General features: G+C 44.4%; 1 protein-coding gene across 9 annotated transcripts in view; it reads left to right on the forward strand.

Annotated features, from left to right (window-relative positions):
* The first annotated feature begins 3,234 nt into the window (after window positions 1–3,234).
* Window positions 3,235–27,835, forward strand: part of tle3b (TLE family member 3, transcriptional corepressor b) — a 28,506-nt gene continuing 3,905 nt past the window's right edge. The window contains exons 1-19 of one of the 9 annotated variants that reach the window (XM_084937350.1): window positions 3,235–3,752; window positions 4,268–4,490; window positions 5,028–5,128; window positions 5,311–5,374; window positions 7,309–7,353; window positions 13,542–13,604; window positions 14,329–14,433; window positions 17,094–17,132; window positions 19,270–19,473; window positions 19,938–19,997; window positions 22,371–22,493; window positions 22,953–23,003; window positions 23,412–23,567; window positions 24,459–24,597; window positions 25,088–25,260; window positions 25,853–25,929; window positions 26,049–26,298; window positions 27,171–27,418; window positions 27,549–27,696. In XM_084937350.1, the coding sequence (XP_084793476.1) occupies window positions 4,467–4,490; window positions 5,028–5,128; window positions 5,311–5,374; window positions 7,309–7,353; window positions 13,542–13,604; window positions 14,329–14,433; window positions 17,094–17,132; window positions 19,270–19,473; window positions 19,938–19,997; window positions 22,371–22,493; window positions 22,953–23,003; window positions 23,412–23,567; window positions 24,459–24,597; window positions 25,088–25,260; window positions 25,853–25,929; window positions 26,049–26,298; window positions 27,171–27,418; window positions 27,549–27,696 (2,070 nt within the window). In that variant the 5' untranslated portion in view covers window positions 3,235–3,752; window positions 4,268–4,466. Of the gene's footprint in view, window positions 3,753–4,267; window positions 4,491–5,027; window positions 5,129–5,310; window positions 5,375–7,308; window positions 7,354–13,541; window positions 13,605–14,328; window positions 14,434–17,093; window positions 17,133–19,269; window positions 19,475–19,937; window positions 19,998–22,370; window positions 22,494–22,952; window positions 23,004–23,411; window positions 23,568–24,458; window positions 24,598–25,087; window positions 25,261–25,852; window positions 25,930–26,048; window positions 26,299–27,170; window positions 27,419–27,548; window positions 27,697–27,835 lie in introns of all 9 variants that reach the window. The other 8 variants (XM_084937424.1, XM_084937661.1, XM_084937884.1 and 5 more) reach the window with 8 other exon arrangements.

A 27,835-nucleotide genomic window follows, 5' to 3' on the forward strand; every position in this document is an offset into this window, starting at 1 on the left:
TGCACAGTCTGATGCTGCCACCACCATGTTTGACTGTAGGGACGGAGTTAATGAGGCTGGTACTTTTCAGCGCTGCAGAAATGGTTCCCCCACAGGTCTGTGCACTGACACAATGCTTTCTCGCAGGTCTGTGGAGCTTAAAGCTTATTTTTTTTATCCAGCCTCGATATGACCCAATTTCCAAGTGTACAGGTGTCTCAGCTAAACACCTACCTGTAACCGGCTATGCTTTGCATTCTGGGATGTACCACAAATGTGTAGATAAATAAATAGATGATAGAAGGCCAAGCTGAAGATGCTCAGGTTTTGAGTGAGTGATCAGGATGGACAGGAAATGAGTACATCAGAGGGACAGCACAGGTTGAGCAGTTTGGAGAGAAAGTTAGAGAAGCAAGGCTGAGGTGGTTCGGACATGTGCAGAGGAGGAATAAGTGGATATATTGGACAAAGGATCTTGAAGATAGAGGTAACAGGCATGAGGAAAAGAAGCTGAGCACAGAAGAGGTTCGTGGATGTAGTGAAGGAGGACATCCAGCGGGGTTAGCATGATAGAAGAGGGTAGGGTGAGATGGAGACAGATGATTCCCTAAAGGGAGCAGCCGACAGAATATCTATTAGTCCAGAACACAGCACCTTCTTCCTGTTTTTACTTTTTGTTACCGAGACACATCCATCCAGTAAGTGGACTGAACGTCCTTATGCGGTTTGTAGTGACGACTTTTGGATCACCTCGAGGTCACTTAGAGCGTTCTCTGTGCAAAAAGAAACCAAACCAACAGGAAAAAGCTACAAGTTTACAAGCTCGTCGGCTAATTCAGACCAGAAAGCTAGAAAATTGATGACCCTCGGATAGCTGTGGACTCGGGTGAATTTTTAGAGGCAGCCTTAAGGACCACTGACAGAAACAGGATGCATGACAGCTCAATTCAGAATTTTTTTATTTTTTTTACACATTTGATTGATATTCTGTATTTGTGTGGTTGTCAAATTCTTTGAAACATAACAAAATGAAAGGGCCTGAAAACTTGCAAGGAAATTGGCACAATTATTAAATCAGATTGGAAAACATGACAGAAACGGTCTTTTCCAAGAGTGACTTTTTCTTTCTTTTTAAATAGAATAATGGGAGGCCGTTGGTATTACCTGTTAATGGGTTACGAGTCAAAGTGTCTGTCAGAAACACAAAGCCAGACAGCGGTTGTTCCTGGCTGAGAACTAACAGTTCCCTCAGGAAGCTCAGATTTGGAGAAGTGCAAAGAGTTTGCATGTAGTTTAAGTGCGTTCCCACTCAGAGTGCCATGATTACAGCGAGGACTACAGATAATTCATCATTAGGAAAAGTTCTGTGCAGGGGAAAAAAAAGGGGCCTTCTTTAAAGTCTGCCAGTGTGTTGTTCACTGACATGCCCTCAGTGCATGAGTTATTATCCCAACTGATGTCACCACATCTGCAGGAGGGATACATTTGTTGCTTAGCAACAGCTAAAGCTCTCAGCATGCTAGCTGCAGTTCAAATTTGATATACTTCTTGACTTTTGGCACTTAGTTATGCTACAAATAACATAGAGTATTTCTCACTGTGGTCACCGCAAAGTATTATTCTGAAACAGTTCACATTTTCCCCCCTTTCTCATTTGTTGTCACAGCAGTTTCCTCTTAAATTTGCTCTCGACATGTGGTTAAGTGTCATACATGCTATCACCATTATTAATGCTAGGATGCATTAATTTAAAGTGTAATATATACATACACACACACACACACATATGTATGTATATGTGTGTGTGTGTGTGTGTGTGTGTGTGTGTGTGTATATATATATATATATATATATATATATGACTACTAAATCTAGGTGAAATGAAACAGTGGGGAAGACATTTCACAGCATGCTAATATATCAGTCAAAGCATAAATGTCATGTGGGTCAGGTAAAGCCAGGCCACAAGCAAAAAGAAAAATCTGGTCCCTAAATTTAAACATGCAGGGGCTAAATGGACACCCAGGTAAACAAATGAATCCAGTTTTAGAAGAAAATGAGAGCAGAAGCAGATGAGTGAGAGAATCCACTGTTTGAGCGAGGTAAAAGCTTTGTTTTGCAGCAAATGTTTTCATGGAGGGGTTGAAGAGGAGAGGGGGGGGGGGGGGGGGGGGAAGAATCAAACTGATATTTAGCCCCTACTGGCTTTTTTTCTCCTGCTTTTGTTTTATGCAGGGCTCTTTTTACCACATGGTAGTGACAGATTGTTTGAGCTGAAAGGAAAAGCCATTCGAAGCTAATTAAGCAGCCATTCCAGGCACTGTTCGCAGGCAGGAGGGAGACTAGCACAGGCATTTGTCAGCGCCGTACCCAACGTGGGTTTAATTGACAACTAGGACTCCTGACTGACAGCTTTTCTAGCCCCTAGCCAATGGTGAGCCGCGCAGGAAGACAGCTGCGAGATCATTGGATGAAAGGCGGTAAAGTGGAGGGAGAGGGGGTGGAGGGAAAGAGGGGACCCACGTGGGGCAGGGCATAGTGAGAAACACGTGATAGGCTGAGGCGCAGACGTGTTGTAGCCTACCTAGTGCTGCTGATAGGAAAGCTTGTAGATGCTTGAGGTCTCGTTAGAAATAGGTCGATCAATTCAAGTCACTCAAAGGACACTCTGCTGTAGATGAAGGGGTATTCACATCTGCGCACTTCGAGTCTTGAATGAAATTCTATGAGCTCGTATTATTCTTGGCACAGAAATAGACGTATTTCTTTTTCTTGGCATCTCTAGCTCTCTTTTTCAACCGAGAGCGCAGTGAAATAGTCAAGCTTCAAACTATAACCTTTTTTTTCAGGGTCACACCAGCTTCAGTTATAATTGCTCATATAGTGAGCAGATTTTGAAGGCGAAAGCTTTTATTAAAATGATCCCTTCTATTTTCGGGGTGGGTTATTTTCTCTATTTGAGAACGAGACTCGTTTTAAATTGTACAGCTCGTTGGTACATACCGTGTAGTATTGTGAAACACTCGGGCACCCGCTGCAGTGCACGGACATATAAATTATTACCTTTGTTTTGAACAAGTTGTTGAACGCACCGAATGTCACTTCAAATCCAAAATGGCGAACATGCGAGGTCACATATCGTGGCCCAATCAGAACGCGACAGTGCTGTGTACCCCACGTGGGACTGACGCGCCGTGATTGGTCTTCGGCGCTAAACTCCTCCGGAGAACCCAATTGGTTAGCACGAGGCCCCTCTCTCGGCAGTCGGGTCCTCGTGTCAGTGCACAGTCTGTGTGTGGTACAGCGCGCGGCAGAGGAACTGGGTACCCAACTGCAGGCTGGCGGTGCGTTTCACAACGGCCGACATTTTAAACAAGAAAAAAAAAATAACCGCTTGAGTCGCAAAATAATAATCCCTGGACTTACTGGAAGAGTTTCGAGCTGCTACTGGATCTAACAGAGGCTTTCTTTGAAGTTGTCTGCGGTCAAAAACTCGTCCCAGTCGAGGGGTTTCCAGCGTCCGAGCGGACTGAGCGACGCTCTCAGTCTCGGGAATCACCGGGGCTTTTAAAGGACTCTCAAGGGGGCAAAGAAGAGCAAATAAGTGTATGAAAAAAAGAAACGACGACGGACAATTGTCCGCCCTCTTATCAAATCTGCGGTGAACGTTACAGATTACCGGATATTAAGCTGCGTGTGGATAATATTTTTTTCCATATATATTCTTCTTACCTGTGCAGAGGAGAGGAGGACAGGAATCAGTCGAGACAAAGGTAAAAAAAAAAAAAAGAGGGGGGTTACATGAAGAGAGCCGCTAACAAGACGGGTGGTAGTAGTGGTGGCGGTGGCTTTATGGCAGCCGACTTTGAAAGCAGCAGCTCCTTGTTTTCTGATCTTCCAGGACCACCAAAAACAACAGTTGCGTGTTTTCTTTACCCTCTAGTGGAAGACGACTCGTTAGATTTACGAGGAAAAAGCCAAAAAAAAGCGCATCGTGTCGTTGCGGGTGTGATCAAAAGTGTAAACTTTGGGATTTATTTGATCCGTGGCATCAAACGCATTTTGCTGCCACTCTTGGTTTTTTCTTTTTCCCTTTCTTTTCTTTTGCACATCTAGACGACAGATTCATGTTTTGTGGTACACACGTTCAGAGAATTAGTGGGTAAAAAAAACCAAAACTACTTTATTCTGCATTTTGCACAAGGTGTATCGGAGAGTTCATAAAGCTCTACGTTGGTGTTGCTTTCAGGCGCTGTGAACGTGATCCAGCTGTTTTCTGTTTGTTTAGGTACAAAAGAAAGGAGCTGATCCATCCGCTGGGCTGGCTCTGAGTGTGCGCCTCGCAGCCGAGAACGAGGCTTTGTCCGCCGCCATCCTGCGCATATCGGGGAGGGGGTGGCGGGGATTTACCGCACCTTCGCTGGGATTACGGAAAGAAAGCACGAGAAAAACAACACACCGACTCCCGTGTGGAAAAAAGACTCGACATGTATCCACAAGGCCGGCATCCGGTAAGTCCCCCGTCTTTAGTCGCTGTTTGTAAATTGATGCAGAAGCGCTGCCCTTCAAAATGGCCTAATTAGCTCGTCAGAGTGGAGCTGCTGATCCACACCTTACTATTTATGGTCTGCATCAGTGCTGCTGAGGGCTTCACTGTGGCAAGGAGAGGCACCGAGAGGTGGTGTTTATTGGAAACAAGATCTGAGATTGTGTTGAACTCGGTAAAGTAGATCATCAGTTTTTTTTTCTTTTTACAGTCCTGAAAGTTAATTGTGCAGTAAAAAACAGCACTGTGTGATTTAGAGACTCTACATGGCAAACGGATAAAGTCACACCTCTGTCACTGCACAAGTTGAGTGAAAGCAGCTCCCTCTGCCAGTCCAAGACTCAAGGGAAATGAGAAGACAAACCATTAAAAAAGGACTGGGGGGGTGTTATCAAAAAAATAAAATAAAATAAAGGAGAGGAGGAGGTGGCAAGAGAGAGAGAGCTCAGCTATGTGATGATGTTATTTACACCTGTGGTATCTCCAATCTCACACTTTTCAGGCTCCTCACCAGCCAGGGCAGCCTGGCTTCAAGTTCACAGTAGCAGAGTCCTGCGATAGGATCAAAGATGAATTTCAGTTCCTGCAGGCCCAGTACCACAGGTAATGACTAGACTACTACTGTAAAAACCAACGGCTTCCTGGAAACGTGAAGCAGAAGCCGTTGATGTTTTGTTCCCTTACTGTAGCTTTGTGCAATCATAACGTGGCGCACAAAAACCAAACGTTTTGCATCGGTATACCGATCCTTTTTACAAACGCAATGCTTTTTCTTCTCCACTCAGCCTTAAAGTAGAATACGACAAACTGGCCAACGAAAAGACGGAGATGCAGCGTCACTACGTCATGGTGAGTACTACAGCTATTAAGCCGAGAACAGGATTTGAATGGCGTTTCCTCCCTTTCGCCTCAGGTGGTGAACAGTCACAGGTGCTGAAAAGAACCTGGTTGTTTTTGTAGAGCCTGTGTTAAGACTGTTGACTCACGTCTGAGTTTTCATGGGATAAGAAGGGAGGGGGGGGGTGAAACTCTAGCTGAGGTCAAACGTCCAACTATTGATTGTGGGGTGTGACCACCCCCCCTACCCCTCCCCTCAGTGGCTCTGGGGTCCTCTTTATGACCCTCCACCGCCCCTCCCTAACACAACCAGCATGGCCCACTGGGGGTTAATGACTGGTCTGCTGGCTGTGTGTGTGTGTGAGAATCAGACAGCTTCCTGTGTGTGTGTGTGTGTGTGTGTGTGTGTGTGTGTGTGTGTGTGTGAGAGAAAGTTTTAAATCTTAACTCTCCCAGAGTGAGCCATGTGGTCACACCCAGAGATTTCTCACATATTGGGAGACTTTGTGTGTGTTTTTCCTCCCAGCTGCAACGATAATGAACTACTTGTTGGATAATTACTTGTTATTGAAATATATCAGTAAAAATCTATCTCTCTATTAGTAAAAAAAATGGATGGAAAATGGAAAAAACTTACATTTGATAATCAAAGTAAGTAATGGATTTGTCTTTTTTCCCCCTTCATTCAAAAATGTTAAAGATGTGCCGATCACAGTTTGTCAGATGAGAAATGTTCTCATGTTTCTGTATTGTTTCTGATTATGAACTCAAAAGCATGCAACTTCAAAATGTGTCTGTAAGGGTTTCACATCACCAAAAACACCCAGGGGCATTTACTAGATGAGTAGCTTTTAGTCGCAGCTTAAATCACGATCGAAGTCAGAGAGCAGGAAGTTTTAAAATCTGACCCTGCGTACTTGCTGCATGTCATTTTGCTTGCTTTGTGCACTGCATGTGTCAGAGCTTTCACCTTTTAATGGAAACCACACTTGAGAAGTGAGATAATACTTGATGCTTATCAAAGTGCTGCAAAGGGTTAAATGTAAAACAGTTCCAATAGTGCAGTTAAATCTTATTATAGTCAATTCAGAGCTCTCTGATGATCAAATGGGAGACAAAGAAATCTGTGCCTCTGTAAAGACAAGCCAGCTCAAAGCTTCTTGCTAATACAGGAAAGGCTTCATTGTGTGCATGGCAAGAAAAAAAGGAGAAAAAAAGAACAATCTTTATCTGACAAGTTGTGTAACTTAGACCTCACACTTGTGTATGTGCGTGCTTATCTTGTTTGTACATGAAAGGAATGACTTTAACCAAACGCAGCAGTACGTTTGTTAAATATTATTTTCCCTGTGAGGAACCAGAAGGTGGTGGGAGTAGCTACAATAAATGGAAGCTGTTTGCTGTGTGTTTGATAAACAAGGCAGACAAACTACTAGGCTTTAGTTTGTATCTGTTGGTGGGCTCGCAAGCTTTTTTGGCAATCAGCAGCAGATAATGTTGTTTTCAATAATAGTATTGGCTTTCTCCTTGCTGTCTGGACGGGGTTTGCGCTCAAAGACGAGGCCGTGCCAAGTAGAAGTAAACAGGCGCTGCAGCCAGGCGAGCGTCTGCCGCGGCTGAAAAATGCGCGTTGAGATGTCAGCCTCGTCAGCTAATGTCAGTTCGCCCGCGCTTCAGTTGTTATTCTACATGTGATTGACTTCTTTTATTCTTGTTTGGGTGCTTGAGGGGACCGATAAGATGTCACACCAGTTAACCACTGTTTGTCTTGTTGCACGAGTTCTCTGTGCGTTCAGAGAAAAGTCGAGAGCAGTTTGGACTGTCTTGCATTTTGCTCAATTAAGAATGGTGTCATTATGGATAAACATCTGTCTCTAATTAATTCAACATATGAATTCATTTAAGTTTATAATGTCTTTTTCTGCTCTCTCTCTGTTCTTTTACAGTACTATGAGATGTCCTACGGGCTTAACATTGAGATGCACAAACAGGTATGTAGCCATATCAGAGATGCTTTGTGTACAGCCAAAACACCCCCCTCCCCCATCCCTTCCTAGTGATTAAGAATATAAACACAGACCTGATCTTAGTTTCTACCCTCATCCCTAAATGCGTCTGGGAGCGTACACATACTGGCTTCCTGTAGTGAAAACGCTGACAGGCTAAACAACACGAAGGGCACGCTGTCTGATGTGGATGGTTTGATAAGATTAAAGTGAAGTATTTGGCGCAAATTCTGAGAAGATGGTGCGTCTGTGTGCGTGTGTGCGGTTTGCCTTTCTGAGTGTGTGAGTGAGCACATACGTTGCCTGCTTTATTCTCCAAGCCTCCCAAGTGCCATTTGAGCTAAAAGCTCATTAGTTCAGCTGCCACCCAGTACTGGGCATCATGCTGCATCAAAAATGTCCACAGTTCACTCCATGTCACGTTACCGTCGAGTTAGGTTTAGAAGCGCTGGCCACATTTGTTGGTGTACTTCCAGTTGATCTTTGGTCTGTCATGTCCAGACTGTTTGAAGCAGGTTGGGTTTTTTTTTGGTTTTTTCTGCTTTTCTGTTTTGTTTTGTGGAAACCGTCCCAATAGTGGGATAGTAGTGAAGTAGTCAATAGTGAATTGACTTACTGAACAGTCCTCTAGCAAGAAACAAAAAGTTGAGTAACTCCAGCAGTGCTTTGATGGCCTGTTTTTTGTTTGTTTGTTTTTTTAAATCTATAATACTATAGAGTTGAAAATCTAGAAAATTAACATGAATAATGTTTTCAGTGCGGTTGGGGTGTTTTGGACTGGCTATTGGACACAATTTATTCCCTCAGGATGTTAGTTTGGGCTCTAGGTTTTTGTTTTTTTTTTAAACACGAATCCAGAGAATAAAAATAGCTGTAAGTTGTGACTTCTACCTGCAAGATGTCTGTACTTGTTCTGAGAAATCTCACCTGATGAGTTTTGATGCATGCACAGGTTGATCTGGACTGTATGCCAGAGAACTTTTGGAATAGTTAGAGTAAGATATCGTAATCACACACATACTGTAGTCACCAGAGGCCCAAATAAAGAATCAACCCTCTGTAAAAGTCAGATTGCACCTGAAGACAGCACAGCAAAACCGCTCCGTTTAGCTAACGATGTGACCCGAGGCTGTAGTCAGCTGTGTGAAATCACATCAGCATAATGTTTTTATTCTGTTTACTTTAAAAGGAGAAGAACAAAAGATGAACATAATCTCCAGACTGCCCCCTTTTTTATCTTCCTGCACTTACATTTCCATTTTCTCTGATTCACACTTGCTTTCTGTTTCCTTCAGTCGCTTTTGCCTCCCTAATTCTCCTTCTCCACCTCCTCTTGGCGCCCTTATGTCTTTTCATTGCGCCCTCCTCCCTTTTCTGCCCCCACCGCCCCAACGATGTGATGTGAATGATGGTCCTTGTGTCATTAGCTGTGTGATATGATGTATGAGAGTGGGAGTCTGTCAGAGGGGGAGAGAGAGAGATGGAGAGGGTGGGGTGGAGGCTTCATGGCCCTCAGATCCAGAAGGTTAATGGCATCAGTGGGAGGGTAGCCCAGTTGGAACAGCAGCACACTGCGCAATTCATCAAGCGTAGACATTTTCTGTAGGCACGTGGTGTGTGTGTGTCTCTGTGTGTGTGTGTGCATGCGCGCTTACTAGGTGTGTTTACAGTTTATCGTGGAGCTGCCCACCCCCCTTCCTTCACGTTGCTGAGCGTTTCTCTGTAAAGCAACAAGGAGATTGTAGTGATGCAGGGTGGGGGTGGAGCTGGTTGTTGTGGTTAGATGATGGTGGCGGTGGACAAAACAAGTGGGTAAAAAAAGGGGTGTGGTGGTGGGGTAAGGGGTGGAGACAGGAAAGAAGTGAGGGCCTTCAGGGTAAATGGGTTAATCGACTTGTCCTCTCCTGTGCGTCTCCTTTGTTTATCAATAAGCCCGGTGGAGACGACTGAGATCTCTGAATAATGCATGACCCCCCCCAACACACACACTCTCTCTCTCTCACACACACACACACACACACACACACACACACACACACACACACACACACACACACACACACACACACTCTCCCATCCCTGGTGAACGAGTGTCTGTGGTGACATCAGCGAGTGGTAAACAGACGCCCCTCAGCTGTCCCTGTTATTGGTGCGACCGGAGGGAGGCTGGATTATTGGATGCAGGCAGGCATATTACTTCGCTTGTGCTGAAGATTTATTGCAGTGTGGCAAAGAAATGATAAACTAAGAGCGCGATTGAAAAGAGAGGGGGAATAGGTATAAACACGGGGCGCACATAAATATCTACTCCCCATCCCTTAGATGGTAGCACCAGTTGTGTCTTTACACACAAACACTGCAATTCAAGTTCCCGCAGATACAGTTTCCCCTACTGCTGCTGCCGAGCTGAATAGTTGCTATGAAAGGGATCTGTGCGGCTGCCGGGGGGTAATTTGTTTTGACAGTGTCTCTTATGATGGCAAAGAGTGCAGGGTGGAGGTAATCACCCTCGCTTGCTGTCAATAAGTGATTTTAATTAGCGCAGCTCATTAGGCTGCCTCAGCATCGTGCCCTGCTGACTTTGTGGTGGGGGATGCTTTGTGTTTTTTTTCGCTCCCTCTGTTCTCTGTTGTGGTCCCTGTTTATCTCTCGTACGCTTGCCTACATTTTGATTTTTTTTATTCTTTTTTTTTTCCTCTCTGAAATGCTCTCTCTTTGGCAAAGTGAGTGCCACACGAATAGAAAGCCTGATAAATAAATTCCTCTATTTTTCTACTGTGCTGCTTAACTTAGTTGCACCTTGGGTAGCCATTTTGTGAATTTGCTCCACATATCCATTTCCCCACTTGTTGAATGAATGAGGGAAACAGAGAAAGTGCTTTGTCAAGGAGAGTGAAGTCCGTTTCCTGGAGGAAGAGGGTGAAAGGAGGAGCAGAGGGAGGGAGACGGGAGAGCTTGTGCAAATGAATAATTTATACAGGATTCCTGGAATTGTTTGCCAAGGTGATGATGGCCGATCTTTCTCAAAGCCAAAACAAACTGACTATGAGAACACACACACTGTGTGTGTGTGTGTGTGTGTGTGTGTGTGTGTGTGTGTGTGTGTGTGTGTGTGTGTGTGTTTGTGTGTGTCTCAAGGGAGCTTGATGAGGTTACCGGAGGCTGAGAGACCTGCTTTATTTTGATAGCCAGGCTAGAAGGACTGGAAGAACAGTATTACACAATGAGTGTGTGCGCGCTCGCAACCAGCTGATGACAGGCCTGTCATGAATATGTGTGTACATGTAAACTACATAATTCAGAAATAAGAAGCATAAAAAAAATGTTGTGTGTTTGATGATTTGAGCGTTAACAAAATCAGATGTAATCTGTTGGAAAACAACCTGTTTCCATATGCTCCCCCTGCAGAAAAGGATGTCACTGTGTGTGTGTGTGTGTGTGTGTGTGTGTGTGTGTGAGAGCTCAAAATAGAATGACATGCACATGCAAAATATTCTTCATGCATTTGTAATGAACAAGATACCTCTAAGTGCCTCTTTCTTTCTCTGCTCTGGCTGAGAAGATAATTCCCAAACAGCCATCTCTGTGCCCCCCACCCCCCACCATCATATGCCACTTGTTTTCCTCGCCAATTGAATCCTCGTCAGAGACTCAGCTCTCCACTCGGGGGCTAATGCCTGGAGCGACAAACAGCCAAATGGCTTTCAACGCACCATTGACGGGGGAGGGGGGGGGGGGGGGGGCAGGCAATGGAGAGAGAGAGAGAGAGAGGGAGGTAGAGAGAGTGAGAGCCTCTCCAAACTCTGGTGCTACTAGACAACCCTGAGTACCTGTAATTGTGGAGCTGCAGTGAAAAGCTTCTGCCGGCTCAAAGGCTTCTGTTTTCAGTGGCTTTAAGTGACAGTAAACTCTTTCCAGTGCCCGTCTCTGCCACTAAAAGCACTGTGGAAAATAGTGCCTGCAAAGTAAAGTGGGAGTCGTTACGAGCGCTGCAAGTCATTGGATTTGTTATCAATGTGTGCAGGGTTTTTTTTTTTTTTTTTTTTTTTTTTTTTTTTTTTTGTTGTTGTTGTTTTTTATTTTAACCCTTTAGAATGGCTGGCTGTCACAAAGACGTGCAGATATGCCATGTGCCTGTTTTGCTCTCCTTAACGCATGAACTCTGTCTGAACAGAGCTGAGTGACTAAATACGACACGGAAGGACGAGATGTAGCTGACAGCATCAGCGATTCGGTTGAGGGGTTTACAGTCACAGGTTGACACGTGAGCCGTGTTTGCCCTCATGATCTCTTAAATCGACGCTCCTGTGTGATACTGCAATAAATTGGGCCCAGAAAGTACAACAGAAATTGATGCAAAGGAAGTCTGCTCCATTGTTTTATTTCCTGGCTCCAAAGTAATATTTAAAGTCGAGGAGGGGTGGGGGTGTATTTCAGAGGAAGCCATGGGTTTTTGGAATATTTAAGTAGCTCAGCTCTCAAAGCACCTGGTGCTTCAGCTCATGTTTCAGAATGAATTGTTGAGAGAAATCTGTGTTTTTTAGCACAGTACTAAACAACTCAAAAAAAGAAAAGGTGCACCTGAATTCAGTGAATTTTATTTATTTATTTTTTGGCTTAAAAGTGGTGGCTCTGAAGTGGTGATTTGCACCGAACAAATGGATGCCTTTCTGTGTGAGGGAGGGTTTGTATGGTGGTTGCTCTAATAGCCGAGTGTATCAGCACACCGTCGTTTCTACAGGCCCCATGTTGCTCCCCTTGCAGCCATTTCCAGAGAAGTGGTGTGATACTGAAACACTCTCACCCTACCCATGTGTCATTGTATCCAGCCTCCGCTAATGATGATGGTTTATGAGTCTCCGAAGAACCCCACCACCATCACCACCCCCATTTCCAGTCTCCCAGTTATCCCTCATTAATTTCCCGTGCTGATCAGATCGACAGGCCGAAAATTCAATTTAATGACCTGCCTCTGTGCTACGCCTAATATGATTTTACAGGCTGTTCTGGTCAGAGCCCCAGCCCAATTTACATAACGATCAGCCGTGCCAGATAGTGTTGCCCCAGCAACAGAAGAGGGGGGAGATGAGAGGAAGAGGAAGGAGGGAGGGCAGAGAGAGTAGTGGAGATTAGCGTGAAGGGGTGCAAAGAAGCGTTTGGAGGAGGAAGGAGGGGAGAAAGCACAGTGCGTCTGAGGTCAGACGGGGGTTGTGAGATAATTCCTGACAGGCCAGCAAAGGTCTCTCTCCTCCTCTTCTCTCCCTCTTTTCCCGTTTCTCCCCCCTCCTCCAGAATGAAAAGAGTGACTCAGAGGCTGTGCAGAAAGCTACTGGCACCTCCTCCCTCCCCCCCTTTCACAGTCAAACAAGGTTAAGGGAGAAAATGAGTGAAGTGCAGCATCGTATAAAACGGCGGGAAGGACCTCTTCAGCCCACACACACCTGCTGGGCCTCCACCCCTAATCTCTCAGAATCAATTAGTTCACCTCCCCCGGTCCAGTCAAACCACATTACCTTAGTGTCACATCAGAGGGTTTCACTTCACCATTCATCACCCCCACACATACCCCACCACTTCTCTTTTATTCTGCTTTCTACTTTTGTGTTCCTCTCCTATGCATCTTCCTCATCTCTTTCTATGGAAAGTGCAGATTCAAAAAAAAAAAAGGAAATGGGCTTGGGCAAAATGTCTAGGGACCTTCAAGTGCGGTAGGCGGGCAGCACAGCATATCCATTTGACCAAATGCAGCACTGTAAAGTGCTCCATGTATGGCGAGCCCTCCGGTATCAGCTTACTCTGCCAGCTAATATTCTATGGTCGATACCAAAGATGCCTCTGATAGATAGGGCCAGAGTTAACCTGTCTGCTTCAGCACGCCCTACCCCCCTCTGTATGGGCCGTAATTATGAAGTATGGACCTCATTAGGCTTTCTCCAGCCAGATGGTATTAGCATATTTCAGGCCTTAATGAAATAAGGCCTGAGCCTAATGGAGGCAGGAGAAAGGGGGAAGCAAATTTGTTCTAAGGCGGTCCCAGTTTAGTTAAGAAATACATGGCGTGTCCGGATGGACACTGCAACATTTAGTGCTATCTTATTTGCTATTCTGTTGTCTGAGGCATGCAGTATGCTGGAAGGATGTCATTCTAATCATTTCTGTCTCTTCTCCTACAGACTGAGATTGCCAAGCGCCTCAATGCAATTCTGGCTCAGATCATGCCATTCTTGTCACAAGAGGTGAGTGTCAACCCAGCCAGCAGCATTTCAGGGATGAGACTGAGACTCATTTGTTTCACATTCTGCTGTTACTGTAGTTGTGACGATGACTATTGTGCAGATAATCTCTGGGGAACAACAGATGATTCACTGCACATAACAATGAGGAAACCTTTTTTTTTCCCCTTCTTTTTTTAAATTGACAGTTTTAGCCCACTAAATAATGTATTTGACTCAAACTTCAAACAACTACTGACCACTTCTAAAAATATAGCCCCTTTTCGAGCTCATCCTGTCAACATTGAACAAATAGTCAAACATAAACACATAAATCAGTTCTTCTGAAGGAACTGGCTTTCCTGGAAAACTGAGATGAGAATTAATGCGCAAGGAAATGAAATGAAAGCAAACCTTCAAACGCCTCAAGCGGCAAACCTCCAGACAATAGATTTCAGTTTCAGTGTTCCTTTGATTCACTCTGACCTGCATTTCTATAATACATAAAACACATATAATACAGAGTATTTTTTTTATGTCTTGTTTTACCTAATAGAAGATTCTCCTATTATGTTGAGTGCTATGTAGTACATTGATGTGTTGTTTTATTGACGATAAGTGCCATTAAATGACTATCGTGCATTATGGAGGCCCCCCAAGCTTAAGTGTCTACTTGTCTAGATGAACCATCAGGCGGGGAAATATTCTTTTCCATCAGTGATCTAATCTTTGTTTATGTGTCCTGCAGCATCAACAGCAGGTGGCTCAGGCTGTTGAACGGGCCAAGCAGGTGACAATGACTGAGCTGAATGCTATCATCGGGGTACGTGGACTTCCCAATCTGCCTCTGACTGTGTGTATATCCCCTCTTCTTCCTTCATTTGACCCGAGACCAGAGGCAAAACTGCATACGTGAAGGAGGACCAGCATTCAGATAGAGATATGTAGATTATTGAAGCGTGCTACATTTCGCTCACGGGTGTATTTGACCTTTCTAAGCTTTGGCCGAAGTGTCGCATGTCAAGAATAACCGGGGAAAAGGGCAATAGATTCACAGGGGAAATGGGGGTGAAAAGGGGATAAAAGTAGCTTAGCGTATTAATCTGCAGCAATTTTCTTTCACCCGTCTGTGGCATTTGAGTTTTTAGACTGAATACAAACTAGTAACACCATGTCCTCTTCACTTGTGCAGACTTGCCCTGGTCTCAAGTGGTTTATTATGTTTTTATTTGAGTTGACAATGTTTGCAATGTGCTGTCAGTTTTTTTTTTTTTTTTTGCTGTAATTTCTGATTGTTGGTTAACCATGACCCGTCAGCACCCAGGTTGCAGCTCCGCTCTGATTTTCCTCCTCTCAGCCAGAGTCAAAGAACATCTGATATATAGTAACACAGTCCAGACTGGGAGATCAGATCATGGTGTTTCTCAGATTTCACTTTGGCTGCACTTTAATTAGATAAAAGGACCCAGCCAACAGGCTTACCCCTACCTCTGACCCAATAGCTCGAGGAATTAAGAGTGGTCAGGTCAGGACAAGCCATTGTGATTACAACAGAGATTACAGTAGCATGAACTTAGCAGGTACTAAGCATTTGAAAGGTGTAGTGGATAAAAGATTTGGGCAGTTGTGGAAGAATAGGGAGAACAGGAACATCTTTTTTTCCTCCCTACTGTTTACGACATTGTTCCCTGATGGTTGCCACGGCTTCTATAATTAAGTCATGTCATTTAACAAGCTTAAGTTAGCTATTTCTGTTGTTGCTATGGGTAAAAAGTGCAACAAGTTTGTTTGTTTGTTTGTTTGTTTGTTTATTGTCATCGTAATTCAAAGTTTTCATTTCAGGCGTTATTTGTTACAATCCAATATTTAATGGAGCAAATGATTGGAACAAGCTGCAACAATGTTTTGCTTTTAATTCTTTAAAAACGTAAGCAGAACTAAATTGTTTATTTGTAAAGCTGTTAATATGAACAGTAGGCGAATAAATCACATTGGTTAACTTAACAGTTGGAGCTTATTTCTTTAAAAAAAATCAAATAAAAATCCCAGATGTTTAAATCTAGCAGACAGTACAGGGAAACTCTTTCCCCAAAAAAATCCACTCCGAAATATAGCCTGTGCACTGCCCGGATCTTGCATTTGCTTTACTTAAAAACATACACGCGTATTTGGTTTTGATAGTCAGGTTACATAGTGATAGGAGGCTGTCGACTGAGCAGCAGATTTTAAAATTCGGTTTAGCTCAATGAGCCAGGAGCCGAGGGTAATTACCCACTATTTTCGCTTCTGTTTTTTTATTTTTCCCAACGAAGTCCTTTCCACAACAGGAGTTGACCCTGCCTTCATTAAAGATAGGCAGGGCTAGCCTGAAACACACACACACACACACACACACACACACACACACACACACACACACACACACACACACACACACACAATAATACACTCAGGAAAACAGGCTTAATTATAGGGTTGAAAAGATGGCAGGTGATCAATCTCCATGTCCCCACAGGGTGGGTGAGGCAGTGATGGTCTAGTGTCTCAACATTAGAGCCTCAGAGACACTCGGAGCATCAAACTCAGGGAGTCTTCACCTCAGTTGGATCAGAAAGTGCATTTGAGACATGCATAAGTTAGCGGTTTGCCCTGCAGGCACCACCTGCTGTACTGTCAGGTTGTCATGTAAAGACAACCTGACTGTAAAGAATCCATACACACATACTGTATGGAGTACGTAACAGAACCACCCCACCCTCTCTTAATAGCTGTTAGTGACTGAGGCCAAAAACAGTTTTTCTTTCAATGTGGGCCTCACTCATAAAAACAAATCTGTTCGGTAACATTATGCCTTAGCAAAGCTGATCGGTCAATTTTCTAGCTGGTTTGGTAGTGTAGTTTATTAAAAGTTGTTTCTAAATAAAAGGGCTAAAAATAATTAGATTAGCATAATTTTTACAGCATCATAAGGCTGGTCTTTACTGGTCTCTCCCCTGTTTTGCATGAGTTTTTGGCCAGAAGCAGCGTATGATTGAGTCTGATTTGACAAGTGTCAGAGGTGCAGACTCATTTCCATGTTCCTACCCTCATCTCCATGAAGGGCGAGATTGTAGTTGGGATAATGGTTAACAAGTCAGTTACAGCCGGTGTGCTCCTTATCACGTATCATGTAAATGCTAATCCGCGGAACACGACATAAACCTTCACAGCGTCAAGTTTTGCTGTTGTCACTCCAGTAACAGCGATCTCCTCTCCTTTGCATGTTTTATTTGGCTATGCGTATGTCTTTTATTACAGAGTAAGAGTGTCTACATTTACATAGTGTGACTACAGTGTCCAAATTTACACATGCTTTGACTTAACATCTCATAAAAGCCGGTGATGTCTTTATCCGATTTGAATTCATCACTTGGGGCTTTTTGTCGATTTAAGGAGGAAAAATAAATGATTGTATTAAAAATAGCCATCAGGTGCAGCCCTACCTCTGAATCTCTGCTCTCTCCTCTGACCCAGCACCTGCACCCGCCTCGTGGCGTCTACCCAGCCTTCACGGTCAGTGTTGAGAGGAGGGTTTTGAATGATTAGCTTGCAATGAAATGTCTGTTTTTTGTGAAGGGAAATGATGCCTTTTGGAGACAAAGGACAGCTTGGGGCGTGTCGGGTTATTTTTGGCCTCTACTCTGCCCGACTCTGGTGTTGTGCATTTGACAGAACGTTATCTCTTTATTCGACGACTAACCTCAAAAATGTTACCCCCGTTCTTCCACTGCTGTATTCTGCTTCAAACATAGGTTGTAATCCAAATCTTAGAGTCTTTGTTGTGACGACCGAAGAAGATACGATGAGCTCGAAACTGTTGTAAGGCACAGAATAAGTGGGTAATGTGGCGATCATTGCCAGACTTATTAAGCCAGGGTGCCAGCTGGTTTGTGCTGGTGCTGTTGATGCTTGTTCCACCTGACAGTACTGTTCTGCAGGGAGCCAGCTTCGCCTAGTTAACTTTAATTGCCTGTTTCCTGTGGAAGTTGCCTGAGCTGCTGCGGCATTTACACATAATGAAAAAAGATAAGTGTGAAAGGAAGCCAGCTCTTTATCCATGAATATTGAATTGGAGGCAATTTATTTTCTGAAATTTTTTCCCCCTCTTTTTTTTTTTCTCTCTTTTCTCTCGCTCTCTGCACCTCACGACTCCCTTCCCTCGTCTCTCCTCCTCCTCCTCAGCCATAGCTCGCTAATGAGGCTTCTTGATAATGATCCCTGCACGCTTTTCCTCATTAGGCACACTCAATAGGGACGTCCCTGCCTCAATCCCTCGCTCACTCTCTTTCATTCTCTTGTTATTTTCTGATTCTGCCTCTCCCTCCTTTTCTTGTTCTGGCTGCCCCTTCCTCTCTCTCTCGTTTTTTCTTTTCCCCCTTCTCACTTTTTCCCTTTTTTCACAACAAATAGGCTGCTCGGCAAAGCAGTACAATATCGATTAACAATGCCACCCCTCAGTTGCTTATATCCATTGTACGATTTCAGGTCCAGCTCGGCATAATGAGCTGACTGAATAATGGCCAACTGCTAAATAAGCCTTTAAATGTGGGAAGTCACTAGATATACCCTTGTCTAGTTTCTCCATTTTATGTAATGAATGTATGGATGAGCTTATTGAAGTTCTGTCTAGCAAGCAGAATAGCAATCATGTTTTTTTTTTCCCTTTTTGGAGAGGCAGTTGATGGATGTGCTAAGTGTTATTTAACCTTGTTTTAAAGCACTTGCTTCCCTCTTGCCTGAGTGGCTATTTAACTCCTGTCTATCTACTCTCTCCTCTCTGGTTGCCTCACTCACAGACACATTCAGGGCGTCATGGGAGGCGTGTGTGTTCTCCGTCGTCTCTGCTTAACAGCATTTTGCTGAAGGAGTGCATGCTTGCTTGGTTTTCCAGAGTGTTGAAAGGTTTTGAGGTTTTCAAGTGTAGACCTATTGATTTTTTTTTTTTTTTTTTTTTTTTAAACTGTCCCAGCTATGATTGAAGCACAGCGGTTTGGGAGTGAACAAAAGCGTTGTATCGTTTTTGGCGACCACAGGTGACGCGTTATTGAGTCAAACACAGTTGTCAGATAAAGGTCACGTACCATCAAACAATGAGCAATTTGTAAAGCTTGCAGTGATAAGCGTATCAGTGTGGTAATGAGTGCCGAGCGTGATTTTTAAAAAGAGAACCAGACGTGTAGAACAAACGTGGGGTCGGGGTCCTTTCAGAGGAGGAACATTATGAGTCATCTGTGTGCAAACTCTGCACGGGTTTGCTAACTTTTACATCGCTGGTGAAACAGCCTTTTTGGGGCAGTTTGTAATTCAAGTGTTGCTCAAACCTCAAATGGTAAATATCATGTGGCTGCAGCTCCTCCTTGTTCTGATTTGCTTTCTTTAATAGGAATTTAAATTGAATATCTTTATACTCAAACACCTGTCAGTTTTTCTGGGAAGTAGTGATTGGTATTTCACACTATTTCCTGGTGGAGCTGGATCCACATGTTGGCGGAGACTTGCAGGCAGCTATTACGCATAAACTGTTTGGCTTTCAACTGAATGTCGTCAAAGCCAGCTCTAATGCAGCAGAGTGTGTTCATTCATGGATCCACTTCCCAGCCGACCCACTTGTCCTCTGTCGTGTCTCCCGTCTCTCTGCGTTTGTTTGCAGCAGCAGCAGCTTCAGGCTCAGCACCTCTCTCACGCTGCCCACGGTCCCCCGGTCCAACTTCCCCCTCACCCTTCAGGCCTGCAGCCGCCCGGCATCCCCCCCGTGACGGGCGCTGGCTCCGGCCTGCTGGCTCTAGGCGCTCTTGGCAGCCAAGCCCACCTGCCTGTGAAGGATGAGAAGAACCACCACGACCTGGAGCACCGAGGTGAGGAGCAAAGCCTGCCACACACAAACACGCTGCCTATGGCATTTTAGGGATGATGGCTAACTGTAGCTGCCAAGCACTGCTTTCTCCAGCCAAATATATTAATCAGTGAAACACATCAATATAGGTTTTTAAATGTTTTTGTACCAAATGCTTGTGTGACAAAATTTTTTTATATTAATTTTAGATGTTTTTCTTGTCAATCCCTTGATTATGTCAGCATGAAAATAGTTTATTCTGACACAAGACAACATAAGTTGTAATCATTCCTTTACCATTAGTATTAAGGCTTTAAAATCCATTAACATATCAGCAATTGAGGTATCAGGTTAATAATTGTTGATCTTAAATATGAAAATTAAACGTGTCTTCCAAGTGGTATCAAAATCAATACTGCTGAGTTGCTGATATGAGTAATCCTGGTGACACCCATACTAATTTGTGTTTTGCTTTTCTCTCTCCTGGCCCCTCATCTTTTCACTCGCCCCTGGCCATTCCTCTGAAAGAACGCGAGTCGAGCACGGTACGTTGACTCTCCGTCTCCTGTGTGTCGCTCTCTTGCTTACTGTGTTTGGTGATTAGGTGTCTTTACATAGACGACAGCCCTTTGTTCAATAGAAACTCATGTGCGGGCACACACACACACACTGCTGTAGTCACAGGGGTATAAGCTGACTGAATCAAATAATTACGTCTGGCCAAATAAGCCAGTGCCATCTAATCCAGGTGGAAAATGACTCCAATCACTGGGCAAGGATTAGTAGTCAGCAACCTCCTTTAATTTCAGCACAATTAAAAGCGACTTTGACTCTCCTTCTCTTCATCCCTAACCACCTTAAAGGATTTACTGGTTGCATGTGTCCCCTACCTGGCTCTTTACATCCCCTCTTATCTACCTGTCTCCTTTTCTTTTGCTAATTCTATTATTTTTCTGCTCTGTATTCTTATCTTAGTCATTCATTCCTTTCCAGCGCTTTTTTGATTCACCCTCCAGTCTCTCGCCGTCACCGTCTCTCTTCCTTCTCATGTTAAGGTCCTTGTTTATTGGGCTAGCTTAAAGCTCTCAGTTAGCCAGAGTGCAACGCTCTGTTGGATCTGCTTGGCCAGATTGAGTTCCCATTGACTGACCATCCTGAATGGACCCACTCATGTCTGAAGGGAACCCAAACTCGTCCCTCTTCTCATGTGGTGACGAGCGGCTGCCAACGCCACCTTACCTGATCTCCCCGCCACAGTCTTCTCCCTCTCTTTTCCAGTTTGCGCACACAGTCTTCCTGTCCTTTTGTGTCAGGTCATCTGATACTGGAGTTGGAGGCAAGTGCAGGGTTATTGAGTCTAAGCAATCCTTGAAAGGCTTCAGACTCAGATACACAGACAGGCTGCAGTAGATTTTTATCGGTCTATCTTTGCACCAAACCAGATAAAAACTCTTCCACAACAGCAGCTGAACCTGAGGAGGAGGCCAAAAGCTGCTTGGTTAGCGTAAATGGTTGGGCAGCTGTAGTGGAAGTTTATGTTATTAACTCCTCCAGCACACTTTTTTTCCTCACACTCTCCTCAATTTAGGAGGTTTTTATCTCACTAAGTTTTCAAGCTGTTACCTTTCTATGCTGTTCTTTCTTTTTGAGTCAGCCAATATGTCAGAAACCCCCCTACTGCCTCTTTCACCAGGCCTTTCTGTCTCTGATGAAGGCAGGGATTTGTTGAGCTACCTAACAGTGTGGGCTATCCTCAGGGTGTGCTCGCCTACACTTCCTCCCTCCTTCTCCCCCCTGCCTTTCGGCCTGTTTGGCAGTGCCACCCCACCACACCAGCGCCCAGACTACAAAAACCCCGTTTGCAGCTTCTGAGAGAGTGCCAGCCTGTCCGAGCATTCCCACTAGTGGGGAGGACTCATTGCCACACTGCTATGCTCTCATTGCTTGCCAAGTTCCTTTCCTGTTTTGCTCTCTTGTCTGCCTTCATTTTCTTTTCTTTTCTGTTTTTTTTTTTTTCTTCCTTTCCCCCTTCATTTTCTCACTCTCTCTTTCATGGCTCTTTTCTCTGCTGGCAGCACCCTTTGCTCACTTTGCTCTCTGGTCCAGGTTCCCTTAGTGGCCTCTTTGCTTCCTCTTTTTTTAAAAACATTAGTTCATTTTCATGAACTTTACAGTCAGTGTTTTTTCACTGTGACCTGTCACATTACAGAGATAAGCACACATACAGGAGCAGCAGCCTTAGACTTGGTTTTTGTGGTCAGTTTTGTTTTTATTTGCATGTACTTACTGTTAGGCAGTACTGTTATGAATGTGGCTTGTTGAGTTTGAGTTGGTAGCGTGTTTCTGGCTTTCTTGTGTGTGTGCATGCTTCAATTTTTTTTCCTCTTTGCCTCTGCTCAATCGTCTTTCATCACCTTGTGTACCACTCTCCCATTGGTGTTCTCTGTTTTTATGCGCTAGCTGTTTCCTCAGTCTAGGATTGTTGTCCAGTTAGCTTTGCACCCAATAGTGTTACTGGTCTGACAAAGGAAAGGGCAATAGAATCCTCTCTGGGTGAAAACGCACTGCTCGGTAGCATGCGCCTCTCATCAAGGTTTGTCACCTGCTGCATTTAAACTACAAAACAGTGACTTTGCTGAAGGGCACAATCTGGCAGAAAAGAGTTTGCTCTACATCACAGGCTCCACTCAACCGATAACTCCATTCATTTGCAATATTGGGTTGCCAAGACAGCAGCTTAAAGTGCTGCAAGATGAGTTTGTTTCAGAGATTTGTTAAAATGCAATTCTACATAATGCAACACACCGTAATGTCCTCATAGCTCTCTAAACACATATAGTTCAGGATATTTATTGTTTTAAAGAGACTAAAAGGGAACTGGAGACTGATGTGGTCTGTCTGCATGTTCTTGTTGGCAGAATAACTCAGTTTCGCCATCAGACAGCCTGCGGGCAGCAAGCGAGAAGCACCGCAGCTCATCAGACTATGGTCTCGAGTCCAAGAAACGCAAAGTGGACGACAAAGACAGCATGAGCAGATATGTGAGTGTTTGTTTACTTTCCATCCAAATAATAAAAAAAATAATGATGTTTGTAGCCTGTTTCGTTTCAAAATTCACCTTTCAATTGCTAATTGCTGTTTTCCTGGAAGGGTATACCTGAGTTTATTCAGTTAGCTTAGTAATGAAACTTACTTAACGCTAAATGCAAAGTTTATTATGTGCATACTGTTTCTAGCCACAGACTTATCTTCATATTAGTTAAAATTAATGCCAGGTTGCAAAGTTCTCCCAAAGACACTTCATTGAAAATGTAAATATTAGAAACTGTGGCAAAGTGTTACATTTAGCATTTTGAACTTTTCTCTCTGTGCAGCAAATAATCCTGTAGCTCATTCATTCTCAGTCTTCACATCTGGTCTGGTCAAAAATGTGGACTGCTTTGGTTTATGCTGTAATTTTAGCCATCATAGTGAGCTAACCCGTTACTCCGTCATTTCAGGACAGTGATGGAGACAAAAGTGATGACTTGGTGGTGGATGTATCCAATGAGGTAAGACTGCAATTAAACTGAGCTGCTCAGTCACATTTTTCAGTGTGAAGGCTGCACACAAAACTAAACACAGCTCTCTTTTGTCTGCCGAAGCCTCAACACCTTTCCACATTGCCAAAAAGTCTGTCAAAATATTGGTTGTGTGCGATGAGTGTGTGTTTACTTGCTGTATTTCTTTTGCCACTCATGCAGAAAGTGCGACAAAGAATACAAAGAAAAAGGGGGTGACAGGTGAATGAGAAGTGCGTGCATGTGTGTGTGAGAAGGAGAATGTGAACGTGCATGAGTATATTTATCTGTGTTTGCACATGAGGCCCCAGTTTGTTTGACCTACATGTACATGCCAGTGGCTTTCCTCCAGTCTGTTTGCTCAGTCTCGCTCTCTGTCTGTCTCATTTAACTCTGTAGGATCCGGCCACCCCTCGAGTTAGCCCCGCTCACTCCCCTCCTGAAAACGGGCTGGATAAATCACGAGTCCTGAAGAAAGATGCTGCCCCCAACAGCCCCGCCTCTGTCGCCTCTTCGGGCAGCACGCCGTCCTCTAAAGCTAAGGACCACACCCATGTGAGTGTCAGGGACATGCTGCAAGACTAGAGAGAAGCTGAAATAAGGAGGTTACAGCGGAAGGGCAGGGGAGGCTGAACTGACACACTAAAGAGCATTTGTCAAGTGAAGTGGATGTCTGTGTGAAAGACTAATACGCAGGCTTAGCAGTTAGCTGCTATGCGGGGCTTGCGAGGGCAGAGGGTAGATGCACTCTCAGGAAATCAAACCCTATGGCTCAGCCCTCTCAATCTCCTTTATGGCTTACCCAATAAATGGTCATTTCTCCCTCGGCCTCAGGCTGTAAATAACCCAGAGACACAGCAGCGGGGGAACTGCTGTCTCTGTCTTTTTATGCTGCAACTCATCTTCTCTCCTTCCAACTCCCACTTTCTCTAATACTGAAGTGTTCACTGACACGGCTATGTTAGTGAAATGTTTTTTGTAAAGCTAAGGATTAGGATAGCTTTTTAATCCACATCATCTCTCTCCACCTATAATGTCACTAGGCTAAACCCCCACTTCTTCAGCCTCCCATTTGCCAAACATTGAAGGATTTGGATTAATTATAAGAGGTGTTTGGGACATCATCTTGAATGTCTAGCCACTCCTAATAAGCTTGACTTCTAAGCAAAGGTTTATACCCGTACCCCCAAACACACAAACACACACCATGGCTGTAATGGAAGTGTCAGTGTTAGATTGGATTACCTCAAGCCGTCCACTCAGATTGTCACTCTGGATTTTCCTGCCAGTGAGGGTATTTTTGACTCTGTAGGGGATTTTGAACTCTGGTATGGATGCTGTTTGTGTGCCCATGTGTACGTGCACGCACATGTGAACTTACAACTTTCAGTAATAGGATCCAAATCACACTGAGGTTAAAAGTTGAAGACTATCTCTGTTTTTTAGAATGACAAGTCATCTACGCCAAGCTTGAAGTCAAACACGCCTACACCGAGGAACGAGGCGCCGACACCTGGAACAAGCACCACTCCAGGACTACGGCCTCTAACTATGGGCAAACCGTCCGGCATGATGGAGGCATTGGGTGAGTATCTGCAAGATACTGTTTTTTTTGTTTTGTTTTTTGTTTGTTTGTTTGTTTGCTTTCTGGGGGGGCGTTGTTTTTCTGTAATCAAATCATCCAAATGTCACATTCAGGCATACAGGCCCACAGACAAGTCAGCACCGACTGGTTGTTAGGAAAAATGTGTAGTTCCCAGCACCAACCACCATCACAACTAAGAATTTGAATTTCAACTGAATTTGACTGGGGTCTTATTGGACCAAGGGGAAAAAAAAATCTCCTTCACATTTAAAGTTCATTTTAAAATTTGACAAAAACACCTCACCCAAAGCTGCTCCCAATTCCTAACCTCCTAACCATGTAATGCAATTTTCAATGCAACCCTGCACTCACTGTAACAAATCATTGTTTGATGCCTAACAGAATGAATGATTCTTTCTTCTATGAGGTTTTTATAAATCTGTTTTGTTTTTTTTTTGTTTTGTTTGTTTGGTTTTTTTCTCTCCGTCAGCCGCACCAGCCCTGCGTACCCCCCTGTCCATCGCCGGTTCTTATGCCACTCCCTTTGCCATGATGGGTCATCACGAGATGAACGGATCCCTGACGAGTCCTGGCGTGTATCCGGGTCTCATTTCCCCACAGATGAGCGCTGCAGCCGCCGCCGCCTACGGACGCTCGCCAATTGTAACTATTCCAGCTTCTATAAAGCATTTATTAGTGAAAATGAGGATTTATCACACACATCTGAATAAATAATGATTTGCCCGTTAGATAACGGCAGCCCTCGCGAACAGCTGTATTTATTATCCGCCGCTACAGTAGGTTGTGTTTGCAAAATGACTTTGAGAAACTTGAGCATTCCTTCTGCATTTCCATAACTCATTGTGAATATTTCTGCTTGGCTGGCTGCAGCTTGTTGTGTGTACATAATGAGAAAGTAGAAAGACGGCCCAGCTCCTTTACTTTGATGTTGGCTAGTTAGCATTCTAAAGACTAGAGAAAAATAAATAAATCTTGGCCTCAAATGCATCTCCATGTTTGAAAATCTCTCAGGCCTTCATTAGCATTAGCATGTGGGATGTTATAGCCTTGTGCAAAGCTCCGCTGTATGCAGTGAAGCTCAGTCTGTGCCTTTCAAGGGATTTGCCTGGAAACAATGGTACAAGGGTTCCCCGAGGCGTAAGCACCTAAAGCAAGGCTGCAATCCGAATGTTAGCTTAGCCTGATTTATCTTTGCAGGTTGTTTGCTAACTGTTCCGCCGTTTTGCTCATGCAGGCGGGCTTCGACCCACATCCTCACATGAGAGCCTCTGGGCTGCCAGCCAGCCTCACTTCCATTTCTGGAGGAAAACCGTGAGTATTTAATTTTTCTTTCTTACTTACAACCCAAAGGTTTTGTGTTTAAACTAGATTTGCATTTAATGGATTGCTTGAACTTCTGATGAGCTTTTCCATTCCTTTCTGTTCTGCAGAGCCTATTCTTTTCACGTAAGTGCAGATGGTCAGATGCAGCCCGTGCCCTTCCCTCCAGATGCACTGATAGGACCAGGCATCCCACGGCACGCTCGCCAGATCAACACACTCAGCCACGGGGAAGTGGTGTGCGCCGTCACCATCAGCAATCCCACACGTCACGTCTACACCGGCGGCAAGGGTTGTGTCAAGATCTGGGACATCAGCCAGCCAGGCAGCAAGAGCCCAGTGTCCCAACTCGACTGCCTGGTAACTTTGTTATTTCGTTAGAAGTCTCAGGAGGAGAAAGTGTGAAATGTGATTTAGATGCGTGCCATTAGACTAGCTGTTGTAAGGCTTCCAACCAGAGCACAGACATAATGCATTCATGTTTCATGAAGTCTGTGTGATTGGTCACTTCATTAAGAGTTTTCTTAAGCATCAAATGTAGCCTGACCCCACATCCCCCAGTAGCTTTCCTCCTGATCCCAGCAGACACAGATGTGAATAATTCAGCATAGTGTCTCACTGCTGTGCTGAAATAATCCTTGGTAAGCGGAGGGGGAGGGGAAAAAAAGCCTGCTGAGTAATGATGTTCTGATTGGCCAACCCTGTCTGCCATTACCCAGCTCATTACTTCCTCCCAACTGCCTCCCGTTTCTCATTTTGATACTGTGGCTTCATGCAGTTACACTCGTCTGGCCTCCAACACCCTTAAGGTTCGTCCAGAGTGCAATCGGGTCTTATAAAGTCATCAGGGTGCTGTTTTAATTCCACCAAGAGCTCCCACGGTCCTATTGATCTGTCTTCTTGCTTTCTCGGAGCCTGGCCAACAGCTGCAGCCCCACACGTTCTTTCTGTATCTCTTGTTAACCCTGACATCCACATATTCGCTGTATCAGAAACAAGAGTCGGCTACAGTGTGAAAACTTGTCAAAGAAAAGCTGCTTTTGAGTTTAAAAAAAGGAAGCCTTAAATTAATACACTGATGTGTGTCTTTGTTTTTCAGCAGAAATGTAACAGTGTCTCCTTCAAATCCCTAATTATGCAGATATTTCACATGTAGGGAAAAAAAACACAACACACAGATTATATCCAGTCATTAAGATTGGGGCGATACCCTGTCTTTGTTTATGCTCCAGAACAGAGACAATTACATCCGCTCCTGCAAGCTGTTGCCTGATGGCCGCACCCTAATAGTGGGTGGCGAGGCCAGCACACTGACCATCTGGGACCTGGCCTCACAGACGCCCCGCATAAAGGCTGAGCTCACTTCCTCTGCCCCAGCTTGCTACGCACTGGCTATCAGCCCTGACGCCAAGGTCTGCTTTTCCTGCTGCTCCGATGGAAACATCGCTGTGTGGGACCTCCATAACCAGACCCTGGTCAGGTCAGTACTTTGGAGCAGGGGATTTGTTTTAAACACTGCATTTAACAAAACGGCCAAACGTCAACATAAGACACCTGCATGGAGAACTTTCTTTGTTCCTGGTCTAATTTTTGGCATCTTGTTGTTCCAGGCAGTTCCAGGGCCACACGGATGGAGCCAGCTGTATCGACATCTCCCACGACGGGACCAAACTGTGGACCGGAGGACTCGATAACACGGTCCGCTCCTGGGATTTGAGGGAAGGGCGACAGCTCCAGCAGCATGACTTTACCTCACAGGTAACAAAAAGTGGGGAAAAAACCCTTTCTGTTCATCCAGTTATAGTACTGAGTAACCTTTCTGACATGTCTTAGGCATTCAGTTTAGAAGTAGCAGTTAAGGGTTGTTTTAATGATTCTGGTTAGGGGATTCTTGGCT

Source organism: Perissodus microlepis, chromosome 1 (assembly GCF_051167445.1).
Source record: "Perissodus microlepis isolate ML-2025 ecotype Zambia chromosome 1, ASM5116744v1, whole genome shotgun sequence".
Lineage (NCBI taxonomy): Eukaryota > Metazoa > Chordata > Actinopteri > Cichliformes > Cichlidae > Perissodus > Perissodus microlepis.